The sequence below is a fragment of the Aplysia californica genome, unplaced genomic scaffold (genome assembly GCF_000002075.1).
Source record: "Aplysia californica isolate F4 #8 unplaced genomic scaffold, AplCal3.0 scaffold00160, whole genome shotgun sequence".
Taxonomy (NCBI): Eukaryota; Metazoa; Mollusca; class Gastropoda; order Aplysiida; family Aplysiidae; genus Aplysia; species Aplysia californica.
The window spans coordinates 517126-533591 of record NW_004797430.1 but is presented as its reverse complement, the minus strand read 5'-3'; the positions used below and the strand labels follow the sequence as shown (position 1 = coordinate 533591).

Sequence of the window (16466 nt, the reverse complement as noted above, 5' to 3'; positions counted from 1 at the left end):
AGGTAGGTAGGTAGGTAGGTAGGTAGGTAGGTAGGTAGGTAGGTAGGTAGGTAGGCGTTCATATAATGGTACACATCTTTACAGTTGTACCATTTCAGACATAAAGGCCAGTTCATTTATATAATTTAAGGCTTCACACCGAACTCTCGCGTTTGAAATGCAGGCCATCCTCCACAAATACCAAGGAACTATTTTTTCTGCTCATCTTCTCACCCTTTGTCAGCTTTACTGCTAGACGATTGTACGGTCTTTACGTGTCCGACATTTCCTAGTTTTCATTTGAGCAAAGAGAAGCATACCGATAGTATTGCAACGGACAGACCGTTTAGTTTTAGTAAGTGTTATACGGCACTTGCAACACAATAAGATCATATAAGTGCCAAAGATTAGACGTGTTACAAGGAAGTAACAAACACAAAATAGAAGGAGGGGAGATAAGAACGATAGATGTTGTCACCCGACAACCACCCAGAGACAGACAGACAGTTGTAGCGGGTTTTCTAATACCCAGTGCACCTTATCAATCAGATTCATCTGTTTTCGTCGAGGTCATCCACAGTTTCCTTTATGGACGGGACAAAGGCTACCACTCCCCATTATACACAATCGGACAAAATTCAGAAGCTCCAATGTAATTCGACGGTAACCTTCGAAAATCAAGCGCCTTTGTTTTTCATGGTGACGAGTCGTATCAGTCATAACAATAATGCGTCGAAAAGGTAGTATTTGCCCCCATACATGGAGGGCGAAACTCAATCCGATGAATCTGATTGGTAATGTGCATTGGATATAAGTCCATTAAATCGTCTCCTGGTTCTTTTGGGGTGCTTTTTAAGTTTTAGTAAGAGTTTTACGGCACTTGCAACACAATAACGTCAATTAAGTGCCGAAGATTAGAGGTGTTACAAGAGAGAAACAAACACAAAAAAGAATGAGGAGAGATCAGGATGATAGATGTTTGACAGGAAAGAAGGAGCAAACCTCACCAGAGCACCCGCCAACCACCTACAGGGATGGGGTAAAGGCTACCAGTACCATTTGACACAAAACGACCAAATTCAACGGCTATGTAATTCGACGATGGCATTCGAAATCAAGCGTCTCTGTTTTTCAAGGTCACGAGTCGAATCGGTCATATTATGCCCAAATGGTAGCTTTCGTCCTATACGTGAAGACCTTAACTCAATCCTGTGAACTCGATTCGTAGTGAGCACTGAGTATAAGTCCATTAAAGCTTCTCCTTGCTATTTGGAGAAAAGAGAACGAGCACATCGACACAATAATGGTCATCAGGTGCTGGGAAAAAGTAAGGCACACGGACAACAACAACAGAGGGAACCTGAAGAGGCAACACCTACCAGTGGCGCGCTCCAACCACCAGCTCTTCTCCTTGGAACGAAAAATCCTTTTCTGCCTTATGGGTGCGGTTAAAAATGAGAATGTTTACACATTTTAATGCCCCACTTTCTAGGAGTATTAGATCCACGAAGCACACATGACAATTTCCTGCATGGCTAAGCATACATCTTAAGATTTTGTAAGAGCCATTAGGCACATGTTTGCGTGTTTGTTTGAGTAAAGAGGAGCACATCGACACAATAATGGTCATTTAGTGTTGGGAAAAAGTAAGACAGACAGACAGAAAAAAAAACAGAGGGGAAAGTACAAAAGTAGGGCTACCAGTGGCACCTTCCAACCACCCACCTGTTAGGCACTTGCAACACAATTAGGTCATAAGTGCTTAAGATTAAAGGTGTTACACAAAAGTGAAAGGAGAGAGAAAAGGACGATAGATGTTTCATAAGATAGAAGGAGCAAACCACACCAGAGGACCCGCCAACCACCCGCTGGCATGTATACCTTTGGCAACATTCGCAAATAAAACTCGTTGTGGCAGACAATGGCTCTCTTTTTAACAATTTCAACGCATTAGCTAAAATATCAAAACTATTTTAAAATTATTTTTATGGACAAAACTTTGTTTATTGAACTACTAACCAAGTTTCACAGCATTAAAACTTGTTTGGAGTTAAATTTTTTTAATACATTGCAGAACTCCGTTAAAGTATAAAGTGGTTTGCAAAAACAAAATCCTTTATTCGAAAAGGATGGCTTATTTACTACAAATCCTTTACAGGCGATGAGCTAGCTGGCTAGATTCCAGGGCAAAATGCACTTTTGAATTTCCAGTATCTTTCGTGTCACTTTGATCTGGGGTTATTTCACACTGTCATTTTTGTAAACTTTAGACAGTCACAGGAGCATTCTACAAAATGGCAAGTTTACAAGACCATGCTCATCTGATTTGAAGAAAAAAACAACAATAAAAGACAACAAAAAAACAACCCTCCCCCCTAATCCCAAATAAAACAAAAACAAAAACAAAACAGCAATGCCACCAGACGAGACGGGGGGGGGGGAGGAGAGGAGAGGAGAGGAGAGAGAGAGAAAGAGAGAGAGAGAGAGAGAGAGAGAGAGAGAGAGAGAGAGAGAGAGAGACAGACAGACAGACAGACAGACAGACAGACAGACAGACAGACAGACAGACAGACAGACAGACAGACAGACAGACAGACAGACAGACAGACAGACAGACAGACAGACCGAGAAAGACAGAGAGACAGACAGAGACAGAGATAGAAACAGAGAGACAGAGAGAGAGACAGAGACTAGGGGGAGAGAGGGGGGAGCGGGCAGATGTGGAGGCATATTTATGGAGAGGGAATGGGAGAGGACAAGGTAGATGGATGTGCGAGTCGTGGTGGCACGCATCATCTGTCACTATCAGCTAGTGGCACAACATCATAGATGTACACTATAGGTTTATAAGGGAGTAACTCTATGCACAACATACAGACAGTTTTAGGACAAAACTTACGAATAATGCGACCGTCACAGAGTTTGGGTGTTTTTTTTCTGTTTTTGTTTTTTAATGAAGACATTAACTTTAGGTACAGTGTAACATTTAGCTTGAAACAGTTGAGCTTCGGCGCAGTACTTCTTACTTAATTTTTGACAGACTTAATGTCTGAGCTCTTTTTGAGCCAAAATTTAGGGCATAGAAAAAATCCTAAGGCTTTTACATTTTTTCAAGCAATTTCTCTAGTAATTTTATTTGTATTATTCTTATTTCTTTTCTTTTGGGGGGGGGGGGGGCGGGGGGAGATCATCAACTACAACAATACAAAACTTTTGTCAACAAGAAAACTGTATAATATTTCAATTAAATTAACTTTTAGCTGTTTATCTTGTGTGCTGTATCGGAAAAACGCGAAAACCTTGGGAGGGGGGGCGGGGGGGGCTATTTCAAAAACATTTCCTCCAGAAAACTGAAAAGACTATGCTCTTATGATGTTGAAAAAAAGTAGCAATATGGCTGTAAAGACATCATCCGAAATTTGAAACCTATTAGTTATAAAATGTAAGAAACTTAGTATTTTTAGTACTAAAATCTTGCGAAATGAGACAGTTGGCGTAACCCGAAAACATAGTGTGAAAAAAGCGACCCTCACATAATTAGTCCTCTCGGTTGCCCGAGATTGATGGTTCTTCCCATTCAAATCCAGTTTTAAAAAAGTATCTGTACCCTCAATTACAATGAAGATAGTTACAACAGCAAAAGTTGCACACGTGGCAAAGTAAGAAAGAGACCCATTTTTGCTGCACCAGCATTAAAAAGCAGCACGGCTGTGTCCTGATTATTTATTACCTACTAGTCAAAGTGATCCCCGACCCAAAAAGTTTGCCCATCCCCAGTCTACCAAAAAAAAAGACAACAAACAAAAAAACAAATGTATCAAAAAACCAAAAAAAAACCCAACTGCACTGCTGCTGAAATTGACGCAATATTGCTTTTGATAGCTTTTGTTCTTTACAGCTCTAAAAAATCAATAACAGTTGCACATGTCGTGAACACTCAGAAGCTGTGTTTCAAGGATACTGTTTGTGTGGGTAGCGCGAGCCCTCAATTGATATCATAAAGTGTCGAGACTCGGTGGAATCAGGCGCTTGTCAATTTTTAGGAATAACATGGAGCTATTGGTATACAAATTACAGCTGTTGTTGTTTTGGAGTAAAAAGAAGCACATTCACACACAATAATTGTCATTTTGTGCTGGGGGAAAAAGTAATACAAATAATAAAATAATAATAATAATAATAATAATAAAAATAGCATTTGTATAGCTCATTACCCCGCTCTACAGCAAGCTATATGCGCGTTACACTATATTATTACCCCAGCAGACCCTATAACACTCAGAAACATTCTCAGCTTCCCGGGAAGCAAAGATTGCAAGCAGCTGATTAAGCGCTCAAACACTAACAAACTGACAAGATCTTTCACTGTCTGTACCTGGGTACCCATTCTCACCTGGGTGCCGTGAGGAAAATTTGTGTAAAGTGCCTTTCCCAAGGACGCAACGTCGGGACCCTGACGAGATTCGAACCCACGACCTTACGGTTGCGGGTCTGAGAGCCTAACCACTAGGCCACCGAGGAGGGAGAGTTAAAAAAATAGGACCTATCAGTGACGACCTCCAAACACCCGCGGTATAACCTTAAAGCTGGTTTATTGTTGTCCTGCTTTTTCGTGAAGAAATACTCATTTATCTTGAATAGACGTCGAGATATTTCCTTTTAAATAAATGAGGTGGGAATCACTTGGTGTCAGAGAAATAAATAGTGAGAAAATGGTCGCCAAATTTGATAGATTTTTGACAGGAAAGAAGGAGCAAACCATACCAGAATACCCGCCAACCAACAGCATGGAATATGCCAGTTTCTTAGATTTCATTACTTGGACGGGAGCCTGATTTCACCACGTTGCTACAAAAATATAATAATATATCCAAAGTGCGTACCTGTAAGGCCTGTAAAGTGTCGTAGCGTATGTATGGTTATGTCCTATTTAAGTGTTTACTACGCCCAGATGAGTGATGTATGTGTCCTTTCAGCACCAGCTGTTTGGTGCTTGGAAGTACAGAGGGTAATAATAACACAGACAGAAACACAGACAGAAATACAGACAGAAATACGGACAGAAATACAGTTTTAAAAAACCAGATAGAAATACAGAGATATAGAAAAAAGACAAATAGACATGCAGATATATAAAGAGACCGATCGACAGACAGGCAGATAGGGGTACAGACAGATCGACAGACAGACAGATAAAGAGACAGATCAAGTAACAGACAGACAGACAGACAGACAGACAGACAGACAGACAGACAGACAGACAGATAAAGAGGCAGATCAATAGACAGACAGTTAGGAGGATAGATAGACAGACAGACAGATAGACAGATATGAAGACGGACAGACGGACAAGTTAACAGACAGATAAAAACGTTTTTTGATATCATTTAGTAGCATTTTCGGTTTCTGCACAAAGAGTTTTAACTCTTTTAGGACGCAGCAGAAACAGTATATCCGACTGCCTGCCAAAAGGCATTTTGAGGCACATTTCGAACTGCAAAACACACATTTGCATATTATGTTATAGTACATACGTGTTGTCGTTTGCATTTTTTAGTTTCAGATAACAAATTGAATTTAAAAATCTGTATAAATAACGAAGTTATGCTCATTTTTTAAAGTGGCCACAACAGAGTATCTTCAAGCGATATTAATCAATTATGCAAAACGTGTAGCCTTTCTTTTGTTTAGGAAGATCGCTCTTTTCAGCAAAATGCCAAAACGAGAACCAAAAACTGGGAATCCCTTTGCTGCAACATAAAGAGGCCTACCGCTACGGTTCATGATCAAGGTCAGTAATTTCGTCGACAGCCTTAAGCATAAAGTGTGTGTGTGTGTGTGCGTGTGTGCGTGTGTGTGTGTGTGTGTGCGTGTGTGTGCGTATGTGTGTGTGTGTGTGTATGTGTGTGTGTGTGTGTGTGTGTGTGTGTGTGTGTGTGAGAGAGAGAGAGAGAGAGAGAGAGAGAGAGAGAGAGAGAGAGAGAGAGAGAGAGAGAGAGAGAGAGAGAGAGAGAGAGAGAGAGACTCATGTATGTGAGTGCACGTGCGTATGTCTGTTTGCTTGTTTGTTTGATTGTTTGAGTAAAAAAAAAAACCCCACAAATGGTCAATAGTGTGGGGGAAAACAAGAATACAGGCAGAAACAACAGAAGGAGAGTAAAACAGTGGGACCTATCTTGAGTGGCGCATTTCAACCACCAGCATTATAGAGACTGCAAAGGCACATTGGGGCTTGGAAAGAGCAAGACGCAGACAAACGCACCCACAGACAGACGTTGGGACAGACAGGCAGGCAAGCAGACAGGCAGGCAGGCAGGCAGACAGGCAGACAGACAGACAGACAGACAGACAGACAGGCAGACAGGCAGGCAGGCAGGCAGGCTACGCTCTTTTAATTGTGATATTTGTATAGTTTGTCTAAGTTATAAAAATTTATGTCAAACGGGCACACTGTACGATAAAAAAAAATGCAAGGTTAAAAAACTAGTATATATGATCACGGCTACTGGTTTTAATATCTGAACCAGTGAAACAACACCTCCGCAGAATCGAGACTATTAAAATACCCCCCTCTCGCCCCAGATACACACATGCGCATACTAGCCTACATACACACTAAAAGTTATAATATGGATGGTTAGGAAGGCAAGCAGGCACGCAGACAGGTGAGGTACGAAAAGGAAGGAAGGTTGCCTGATTGAAAAATAGACTGATAAAATTGTTGTTGTTTTTTTTTAAGAGAAAAAGAAAGAAAGTTTATTTTAAAAAAAGAAAGTGACAATGAAATGATGTGGAGCAGATAGGCAAAATATTGTGTGGATACAGGAAGAGGGAGCAAGGCGAAAGCTGAGAATTACAATATAAGTATGCTGTTTTGGGAGTACAATGAGAACTATCTTAAAGGTTATTACAGTATAGGCCTTAACTTTAGACTATTTCCTATTGCATCAAGACTACTTTGATTTTTAACAAATGCTTTTCGCCGTCGTTGACAAAATGTAGATCATGTGTGGTGGAATCAGGCGTTCGTCAATGTTTAGGGATAATAATATTAATATTATGGAGTTATTAATATAATTTTAAAGAGTGTTCATTTTCCTAGCTTTTTATTTAAAAGATATCCATCTATCCTGAATATACGTAAGGGATATTTACTATTGAATTAGGTTTTTGGTTGTTTTGTTTTGTTTTGTTTTTCGTTGTTGTTGGTCGTTTTTTTGGTGGGTTTTTTTTTTTTGGGGGGGGGGGGGCATCACCCATTGTCAGAGGAATAATATGGGAGAAAATTGCCGCGAAAGTTTGGTGACTTCCAAAACTTAAGTGTCCTTGGAAACGAGAAGTATGCAGTTTTTGTGTGCCTTTGATAGACGTTGTCAGTAAAATTCACACAGAAATATATTTCTAGATGGACATAAAAGATGTTGAATTAAAAGAAAAAAAATAGTAAATCGATCAAACTTGCCCTAGACAGACATCGGGTTATTTTTTAAGTCTTTACTTTGACGAACGCGTAATGTTTCACAGTGATATCACACATTTACAGCAGGCTTCTTCTATTTCGTCAGGGCTACCCGCACTGGAAGGGATACAGTGTCCTTGAAAACAGACGGAGATACTCAATACAATGATTAAATTGCTTTGCATAGTAACCGAACCGAAAACACAGACAAAGAGCTCAACAATTACAATACAGACGCCGTTTTACTAAATAAAAGCAGAAGCATGACTTGCAAATGTCTACGAAAGTCTATCGAATTACCAACACAAATAATACTTTTTTTTAAAATATATAATTAGTCACACGTGCCTGTTTTATCTAATCTAATTAGTGGCCTCATTTACCAGTACTATTGCTCTCCTATGCCGAATAACGAATCATTGTTAGGTACCTATTTAAGATTCCCACTTTTACACTTTGGGCGACAAAAGGTGTTTTGGTAGTTAGTCAAATAGCCTTTCAGGGATAGAACATTATAGTATGCCGTCAGCTGTTCCAGTATTGTCGCAGTAATTCCCATTCCGTCTTAATAATATGCCTGTTGCGTTTTTTTATTGCTTTTATTTATTTTTTCTTTCTTTTTTTATTTCGCTGAATATCTGTGGATTCCTCGTAGAAATCCAAAAAGGGACTATATCTGACGCCCTCGGTTTCTTGGTTTATTCAATTTAGTTTTAATAAAAGTTTTGCGGCACTTGCAACACAATTAGGTCATATAAGTGCCGAAGATTAGATGTATTTACAGAGAATAACAAACGCAAAAAGGAGAAGGAGAGGTAAGGACGATAGATTTTTGACAGAAAAGAAGGAGCAAACCACTCAAGAGTATCCGCCAACAATAAACTTTTGGGGTTGTTTTCGGACTTAAGTTCCATTGTGTTTATTTCACAAATCTGTTTCCGATTTCCAAAAAACTCAAATTTGGTAAGTTTTAGTTTTGGTGAGAGATTTACGGCATTTGCAACACAAATAGGTCATACAAGTGCCGAAGAATAACATATACACAAAGGAAATTGTTTTGTTTTTGTTTTTGTTTTTGTAAAGTGTTTTACGGCGCTCGCAACTGCATAGGTCATATGAGCGCGCGGGACACTCCTAATATTTTCAGTTGGTAGGAAATTTTGAATTTTGCCCGGGTGGCGGCCGAAGCCTACTCTTATCGATTTTAGACCACCAAGGGATCTTTAACGTGCGCAACTTGCACACGGGCCCTCCGAGATTTTTCGCCCTTGTCCGAGAAGGCTAGGTGTAGATCTTTCCTACCAGAAGATCAGGGGTGTGGCAGAAAGACAGCAGTAAGGAGGAGCCAAGGAGTAGCAGTAGAAAGGCTGCAGAAAGAGTCAGGAGCCCAGAGGAGGGGGCAAAGGAGGCGAGGGGGTGGGGGCAGAAAGTGGAAATGAAAGCAGACAACAGAACATTGCTAGAAAGCAGGAAAGGAGGTGAAAGGAGACAATTTTAGAGAAGAAAATTTTTCGGTCGCTACCCGGATTCGAACCCGGGACCTTTGAATTAGAGGCCAACACCTTAACCTCTAGGCCACGAGAGCCCCCACAAAGGAAAGAAGAGAGATAAGGGCAATAGATTTTGATAGGAAAAAAGGTTCAAACTACACTAAGACGCCCGCCAACCACCCACCAAACTTAAAATGATGGTGAAATAGTATAGGTTTAACGCCCCAATCAACACTAGTAGGTTATTTAACAGGCGGGACGTCCGAGTTCAACGTCCATCTCCGGAAGGACCGAGCCAAATGGGAAATTTGTGTAAAGTGTCTTTCCCAAGCACACAACATTAGACCGAGCTGAGGCAAGAACCCCCGAACCCGCAATCTCACTTTGACGGGTCCAGTGGCCTAAGCACTAAACAACCGAGGCGACTCTGCCAAACTTAGTTAATAATGATACCAATATAACACATGAAAACCATACAACACTTCTCAACTGCGTTTATTTGTTTGTTTGTCTGTTTGCTTGCTTGCTTGCTTGTTTGTTTGCGTGTTTGTTTGAGTAAAGAGAAGCAAATCGGCATATTAATAATCATTTGGTGGTTTGGGGGGGGGGGATACAAACAAAAAACCCAGAAGGAAAGTATAGAAGTAGAAGATATACCAGTGGGGCCCTCCAACCATCCGCTCTTCTATTTCCAAGAGACAGAAAACGTGAAAGGAAAAAGGTTGGATCCCGTGTTCGTACTCTTGCATCCAAATCTAGCAGCTCACCCACCACGGCCACAATAAAATTGTGATGCATCAAGTGTTAGTCAAAGTATGACATTACTGAGGTCTGTTTAGAGACAGAGACGTGGTTTGTTTTTTAGTGTTCACTGTGCACTCGCAAGAAGACTCGGTTACTATCACTTCTTATAAGGCGTTTTTAAGGGACATAGAAGAGAAAGAAAAAAAAAAGAAACAAAACCATACAAAACCATACAAAACAAAACGACACCTAGGTAAACCCATCTCAGCACACACACCCCCCCCCCCCCCCCTCACCCCCACAAACCGTTTTTCCAAAACTACTATCAAAAGAGTGATGTCAACGACCCTGTCTCTGAAATGCACGACATGCACGAATCAAATGCCTGTTCTCCTCGATAATTGGCGATGCTTCCCCCCCCCCCTCCCCTCTGGGAGCCGGTACCCCATCCTAAATGCCGAAACACAAAGTTAATTCATACAATTTGCGTATAAATTATTTCTTGTTGGCAGTCAGCCGTTTGTTTGATTGTTTGCTCGTTTGTTGGTTTTTTTGGGGGGGGGGGGGGGGGGGGTTCTGGTGGGGGGGATTGTGTGTATCATGATTAGAGCCACTAATCAATTCAGTTATCAAGCTATCTTTGCAAAGCATATTCAAACCGATCAAAAATCTTATTCGGTGGTTTTTTTTCGAGTGTAGCTACTCCATAATCTACAGAAGTTCACACCAGTAAGCGAGTTTTCTTTCAATAAAACTGTCCGAAGGCTTAGCAGACGACGTAATGTCGTGCTGGCTTGATAAACAATTATGTCTTAGCTTATTTGATTATTCAATGTATATCTTTACTCGATTTTATCGGCCAAACTTGTGGGTTGTTTAAATAAGACGATTTATGGGCACATCCGACCGAATCGAAAAAAAAAATTAATTACATCTGTCAAAATGCAAACCTGGGCATAAAATTCATTACAGTGGAGAAGCCACGAAAGTTAAAATTTGTGTGCATGAGTTCTCAAACATGGCATCAATTTTGTTTTGTTTTTAATTACTAAATATACTTTTTAATAAGTCGACGTTACCTGGATTTGGGCGTGGCCAAGGTGAAGACAGTCATCATGACCTGGACACCACAGGAGAAGACTACCATGCTGAGCAGGAAGTACTGCTGTTTCTGGTAGCGGCCAAACTCGCCAATATGACGAAGGATGTCGTCAAACTTCATGGTGGTGGGCTTATCGGTGGAGTACTCACGATCAGCTTATCACTTAGAAAAAAATCTGGGGGGATGGAAGAAAATCATAGCAGTATAAGTAACAAGCGGGTAGTTATTTTTATTTCAGAATGGCACAAACAGGTACCAACGAATAAATAATATGTATAAATATTATATTGCAGTATAGTTTTAGTGGACTCTAACGTATCTGCAACATATATATATATATATATATAGAGAGAGAGAGAGAGAGAGAGAGAGAGAGAGAGAAAGAGAGAGAGAGAGAGAGAGAGAGAGAAAGAGAGAGAGAGAGAGAGAGAGAGAGAGAGAGAGAGAGAGAGTCGTTTTAATATGAGGATAACGTACATGCAACACAAATAGGTCATATATTAAGTTCTGAAGATTAGAGGTTTTACTAGTAAGTAGCGTACAAGGAAAAGAAGCAAGTGACATATGAAGAAGACCGATATTTGATAGGAAAGAAGGAACAAACCACACCAGAGCTCCCTCCAACCACACTCCCACACTTTGTTTTATAAGTAAATTAGTAAATATAAAAAATAGTCAGGAACATTTAACGTGTATATGCATTACATTGTATACATAATTATGCATGAAATGTTTGCAGTCACATCAGGAGTACGACAAGGATGAATTTTATCCCTCTCTTTTTCATAATCTGCAATATGAGTAGAATCGTGGTGAAATCAGGCGCTCGTCAAGATTATGAAAACAAAGAAATCGGCATTTTCCACCCGCTGGAATTTTCATTAAACTTTTTTTATGGGATGGAGGAGGGGACTAAACACCTTTTATTTCCATCTGGAAATACTTTGCTCTGCGGATTTTACTGGAAAATATTGACCAAAGCCACACACCCAAAAAAATGTAGATTTGCAGTTTCCAAGGGCATTAAAGATTTGAAAGTCATCAAACTTTGGTGGCCATTTTCTCATTAATTATTTCTCTGACACCTAGTGACACCCACCTCATTGAACAGCAAATATGTCGACGTCTATTCAAGACAGATGAGCATTTTTTTCTCAAAAGCAAGACAACTGAATACGCTTTACGATTATACCAATGACTCCCACACATGGACAAAATAACGCAAGACGCAAACCAAAAACCAGAAAGCCTAAAGGAAATTCTGTTTGCAGACAACCAATGTCTTATTCATTCATAGTCGTTCAAACCCAAAAAATCTCCAAAGTCACTCCACCGAACTCAACAACATCTGTGAAAAACTGGACAAGAGGATAACGACACAAAAACAGAAGACATGACAGTCAGCCGAAAACTAAAGATGGCAGTTAGTCGAAATTAAAGTCCCAGGAACATTCTTTTGAACAACAAACAACGGAAACAGGCCAAGGAGTTTTAATATCAGGTAGCATTTTCACTGATGGCGGGTCCCCAGACACAAGGATAGACATACGAATTCAAAAGGCCAACACCGTCACCTGTCAGCTTGCATCCCCCCTACTCACCAAAACATCTCTATGGATACAAATAGACAGTTTATCACTTCAATATATCGCTACCTCTGAACTACAAAGTTCTATTTGACATTTTTGGCTGTTTTGAGTTACTACTAAGAGCATGAGGTTAGAAATCAACCTATATTTGCTTTACCAAACCTGTAAGGTTATTCTGAGTCGCTTTCAAGATATTCAAAGAATTACACTCGAAAAAGCTTGAAATATTGAGAAACTCAAAAAGTTTTACGTCAAATTTCTCAAAACTGGGTACTGAACGGATAGAACTTTGTAACTATAAGACAGCGATATAATGAATCAGCGGTGTCAAATGGCTACGAAGAATGTTTAAAATCCTGAACTTTTCGGACCCAACAGAAATATGGTGCGGGGCTCAAAATTTGCGCACCATAACTATTGCCTAACAAAGACCGGATATCCGGATTTATCCGGTAAATCAACATCTCAGATATATTCCAACATCATGTCACTAATGTCAGACATGAAACTCATGAAAGCAAGATTACTTACTGCATGAAAAATAAAATGACTCCACAAAACACTGTAACATCACATGAAAAGACACACGCAAAGCAGTGAATATAAGAGCAGTTGTTGGCACACACACACACACACACACACACACACACACACACACACACACACACACACACACACACACACACACACACACACACACACACACACACACACAAGAAAAAATCCACTTTACCCCCGACGAGCCAGTTTCGATATTTAAATCTTCAAAGACAAAAGAGGCGGGAAAAGAACAGAATGGAGTGATGTTCGCCGCCACATACCACTGTTGTCAATAAGCCCTCGCCATGCCTCCGGCGGTCATTCTTTGACCCATAAATCAAAAATGAATGTCTCGACACAACGAGTCTACAGGAAGTCTGCTCTGAGTAACGTCAGGTGTTTGAAAATATTCTGCAACAGATGTTAATAATACAAGGAAGTCCCTGTTGGAGTCGACGATAAGAAGAATTTTTGTGAAAATAAAATGTATGCAATGTGTTCTACGAGGGGCATACCAAAAGGTTTTTACCTGACCATGAAGGAATAAAGGTAGAAAGCTGAAATTTGGTACTAACCTTAATCTTCCTCTATATAGTCGCCTTCCACTGTTATACATTTTTTACCATCAGTGTATGACCTTGAAAAGACCTTGAGGGAAAAAAACCCAGTCCTCTACCGCTTCATGGACCCCATCATCACTTCCAAAATGCATTCCTTTTAAATCATTTTTCAGTTTTGGGGAATTTTTTAAAAATCAGACGGAGAAAAGGGTGTATGTGGTAAAATTTCATAGCCACTTTCTCCCACAGTTTCTGGGGCTTTTCTTGAAGTGTGTGCTGGCGCGTTGTCGTGGAGCAGCAAAATGCCTTTCGGGTCTTTCTCCAGCGATTTTCTTTTTTAGCCACTCGCAATTTTTTTAGCTGGTTAGAATAATGGTCTCCGGTGACCGTATGTCCATTTTCAAGATAGTCTGTCATAATCACTCCTTTTTGGTCCAAAAAAAACCAACAACTGATAGCACCACTTTTCCGATTGATGGCTACACCTTTGCCTTATTTGGCGATGGAGACGAGTGTGATTTCCACTGCATTCATACAGATTTTGGCTCAGGATCGTAGCGTTGGACCCATGTCTCATCCATGGTTACAAGTCTTTCAAAAAATTTAGTTTCATCCTTTTCATACGAACTAAGCAATTTTTGACAACAATCCACACGTTGCACTTTTTGAGGAGGAGTCAACAAACGTGGGACCCATTTCGCAGAAACCTTGGTCATATTCAAATGTTCATTTAATATTCGTGCAACTGATCCAATGCTAACTAAGACTAGTTTCTTTGCTCAAAAGTTCTACTGTCACTCGCCTATCAGACATCAAAAGTTTCTTGATTTTCAACATATTCATTCTCTTCTGTTGTTGCTGTCACTAGGCGACCATCACCGAGTCATCTTCAATGTCCATGAATCCGCATTTGAATTTTTTTTACACCAAAATTTTATCGCAGCATAGAATGGGCAATCAGTTCAATATACGGCATGCATCTCCGTAAAATACCATGAAATTGCTTGCCTTGCAAGAGCAAAACTTCATTACTGCCGGTGCTCAATTTTCTCCATTTTTATATTGAAACCGGAGACAAAGATAGTACATAACATAACAAGATGGTCCACTGAGCCAAAAATGTGTCCGCCGGAAGTCCGCTCTTTGCTTCAGATGGCGCTGCAGTCTGTTTTGAAGCTCTCTTTCTTTTCTCCAGAAGAAGAATAGGAATAGCACCTCCTTGCGTGCGCAGATCGGCTGCTGTTCATCAGCTGTTCGGGTTCGTTCAGTGCGGAGTTTTAGGTTTTTATTTTTTTTATTTTAATGACCTCTCGCCTTTTATTTTAAAGCCAAATTAAACGAAGAAAACAATCACCCTTTCCTCCGGAAGAGATTTTTTTGTCATTTTAAAAATAGTTCTTCCGAAATTTGAATTCTTATTTATTCAAAAACTTGTTAGCTTGACTTTGATTTTTTTTAAACACAAGTAGGGTAACTCTGTTCGCAAAGGGTGCGCATTTGCGAAGAGGGCGGCACCAAATTTTTAGGACACTTTTTTAATTGTCTCAAAGAGAGGAGTGGACCCTCTTGTTACGTAGACTCTTTGCTGGAGAACAACATACACCTATTCACTTACAGCGCCCTGGTGTTAAAACCAATAATCGGAAATTTCCCCAAATTTACACGCATTCTTGGAAGATGATTGTTGGCTTTAATCCCAAATTTCAGCTTTCTACCTTTATTCCTTCAAGGTCAGGTAAAAAACGTTTGGTATGCCCCTCGTGTTTGTGTTTTACTAATATAAACTGTCTCGCAGTTGAATCCGAAATGGGACAGCAGAAATATTGCCTCAATATTCGACCAAACCACAGAATGTTTATGCTTTTACGCTTTTTAAGTTTTAGAAAGCGTTTTACGGCATTTGCAACACAATTAGGTCAAATAAGTGCCAAAGATTAAAAGTGTTACAAGAGAGTATAAGAAGGAGAGATAGAGACGATAGTTATTAATAGGAAAGAGAGAGCAAACCACACCAGAGCACCCGCAAACCGCTTACCCATAAACTTTTTAAAAGGCGTTTATTAACACATGTGTAAGATACTACCTCTCGAGCTGCCCTTAATACTGGGAATGTTAAGGGCATTGCGATTTGTTTCTTTAAGAAGAGAGAGAGAGAGAGCAGCGTCGACCCTGCCAGTAACAGCCAACTCCGGCTGAGTAGGACACACATAATTTTGTTTTGTATTATATCGTAAGAGTATTACGGCTCTCGCAACACAACCACTACAGCCCGGGCGCTAGTGCTTTCGAGTGAGCCTCTGAGAGCAGGTAAAATTAGAAGCGACATGAAAAACAATTCAAAAACAGCAAACCGGTAAGGAGAGGAGAAACTGCTCTCACCAGCTACCCGTGATTATGCGCAAAAGAGAAGAAAAGGAATTTTCAAAAGTAAATAATAGTCGAAACTGTCCTAGACAGCCACCCTCTGTCGATGAGAAAAGTGGACGTCTCAGACAGGTGGATGTCAGCCATAGACAGTGTCGTTATTGTTTGTAGGCTTGTTTGAGTAAAGGGCAGTACAACGACACAACAAAGGCCATTTAGTGTTGGGGGAAAGTAAGGCAGATAGACAGATAGGCTACGACAGAGGGAAAGAAAACAAGTAGGCCCTACCAGCGGCGTCCTCCAAACACCCGCATGCAGTGCCATTGCACTATTGAAAAAAAACCAACCCACAAAGGGCAAAGTGGGAAGTGGTCATTTGTATAGGTGATCGTCTTGGACAGCAGGTGGCCATCAGAGCAGGTTCCACTTTACAAACTTTAACTATTGGATATAGTTCGTCAGGAAAACACATGGTGATACTCACACACGTCGCAATTAAGACAGGCCGTCCGATAATTAAAGAAGAGAAATGCAGTCAAACAGAAGGAGACAAAAGAAGATGCGCGGATTGTATAACATAAGAATTACGGACAGCAAGGGACCGTTCACAAATGACGTCAGCTCAGAGGGGGGGGGGGT

At 40.3% G+C, this 16466-nt stretch overlaps 1 protein-coding gene across 1 annotated transcript in view; it reads right to left on the bottom strand.

The window, feature by feature from the left end:
* The window catches only part of LOC101856341 (organic cation transporter protein), a gene marked incomplete in the record, with an annotated part of 70232 nt that overhangs the window by 34024 nt on the left and 19742 nt on the right, over window positions 1-16466 (bottom strand). The window contains 1 exon segment of the mRNA XM_005097655.3: window positions 10752-10949. Within this exon segment, the coding sequence (XP_005097712.2) occupies window positions 10752-10894 (143 nt within the window).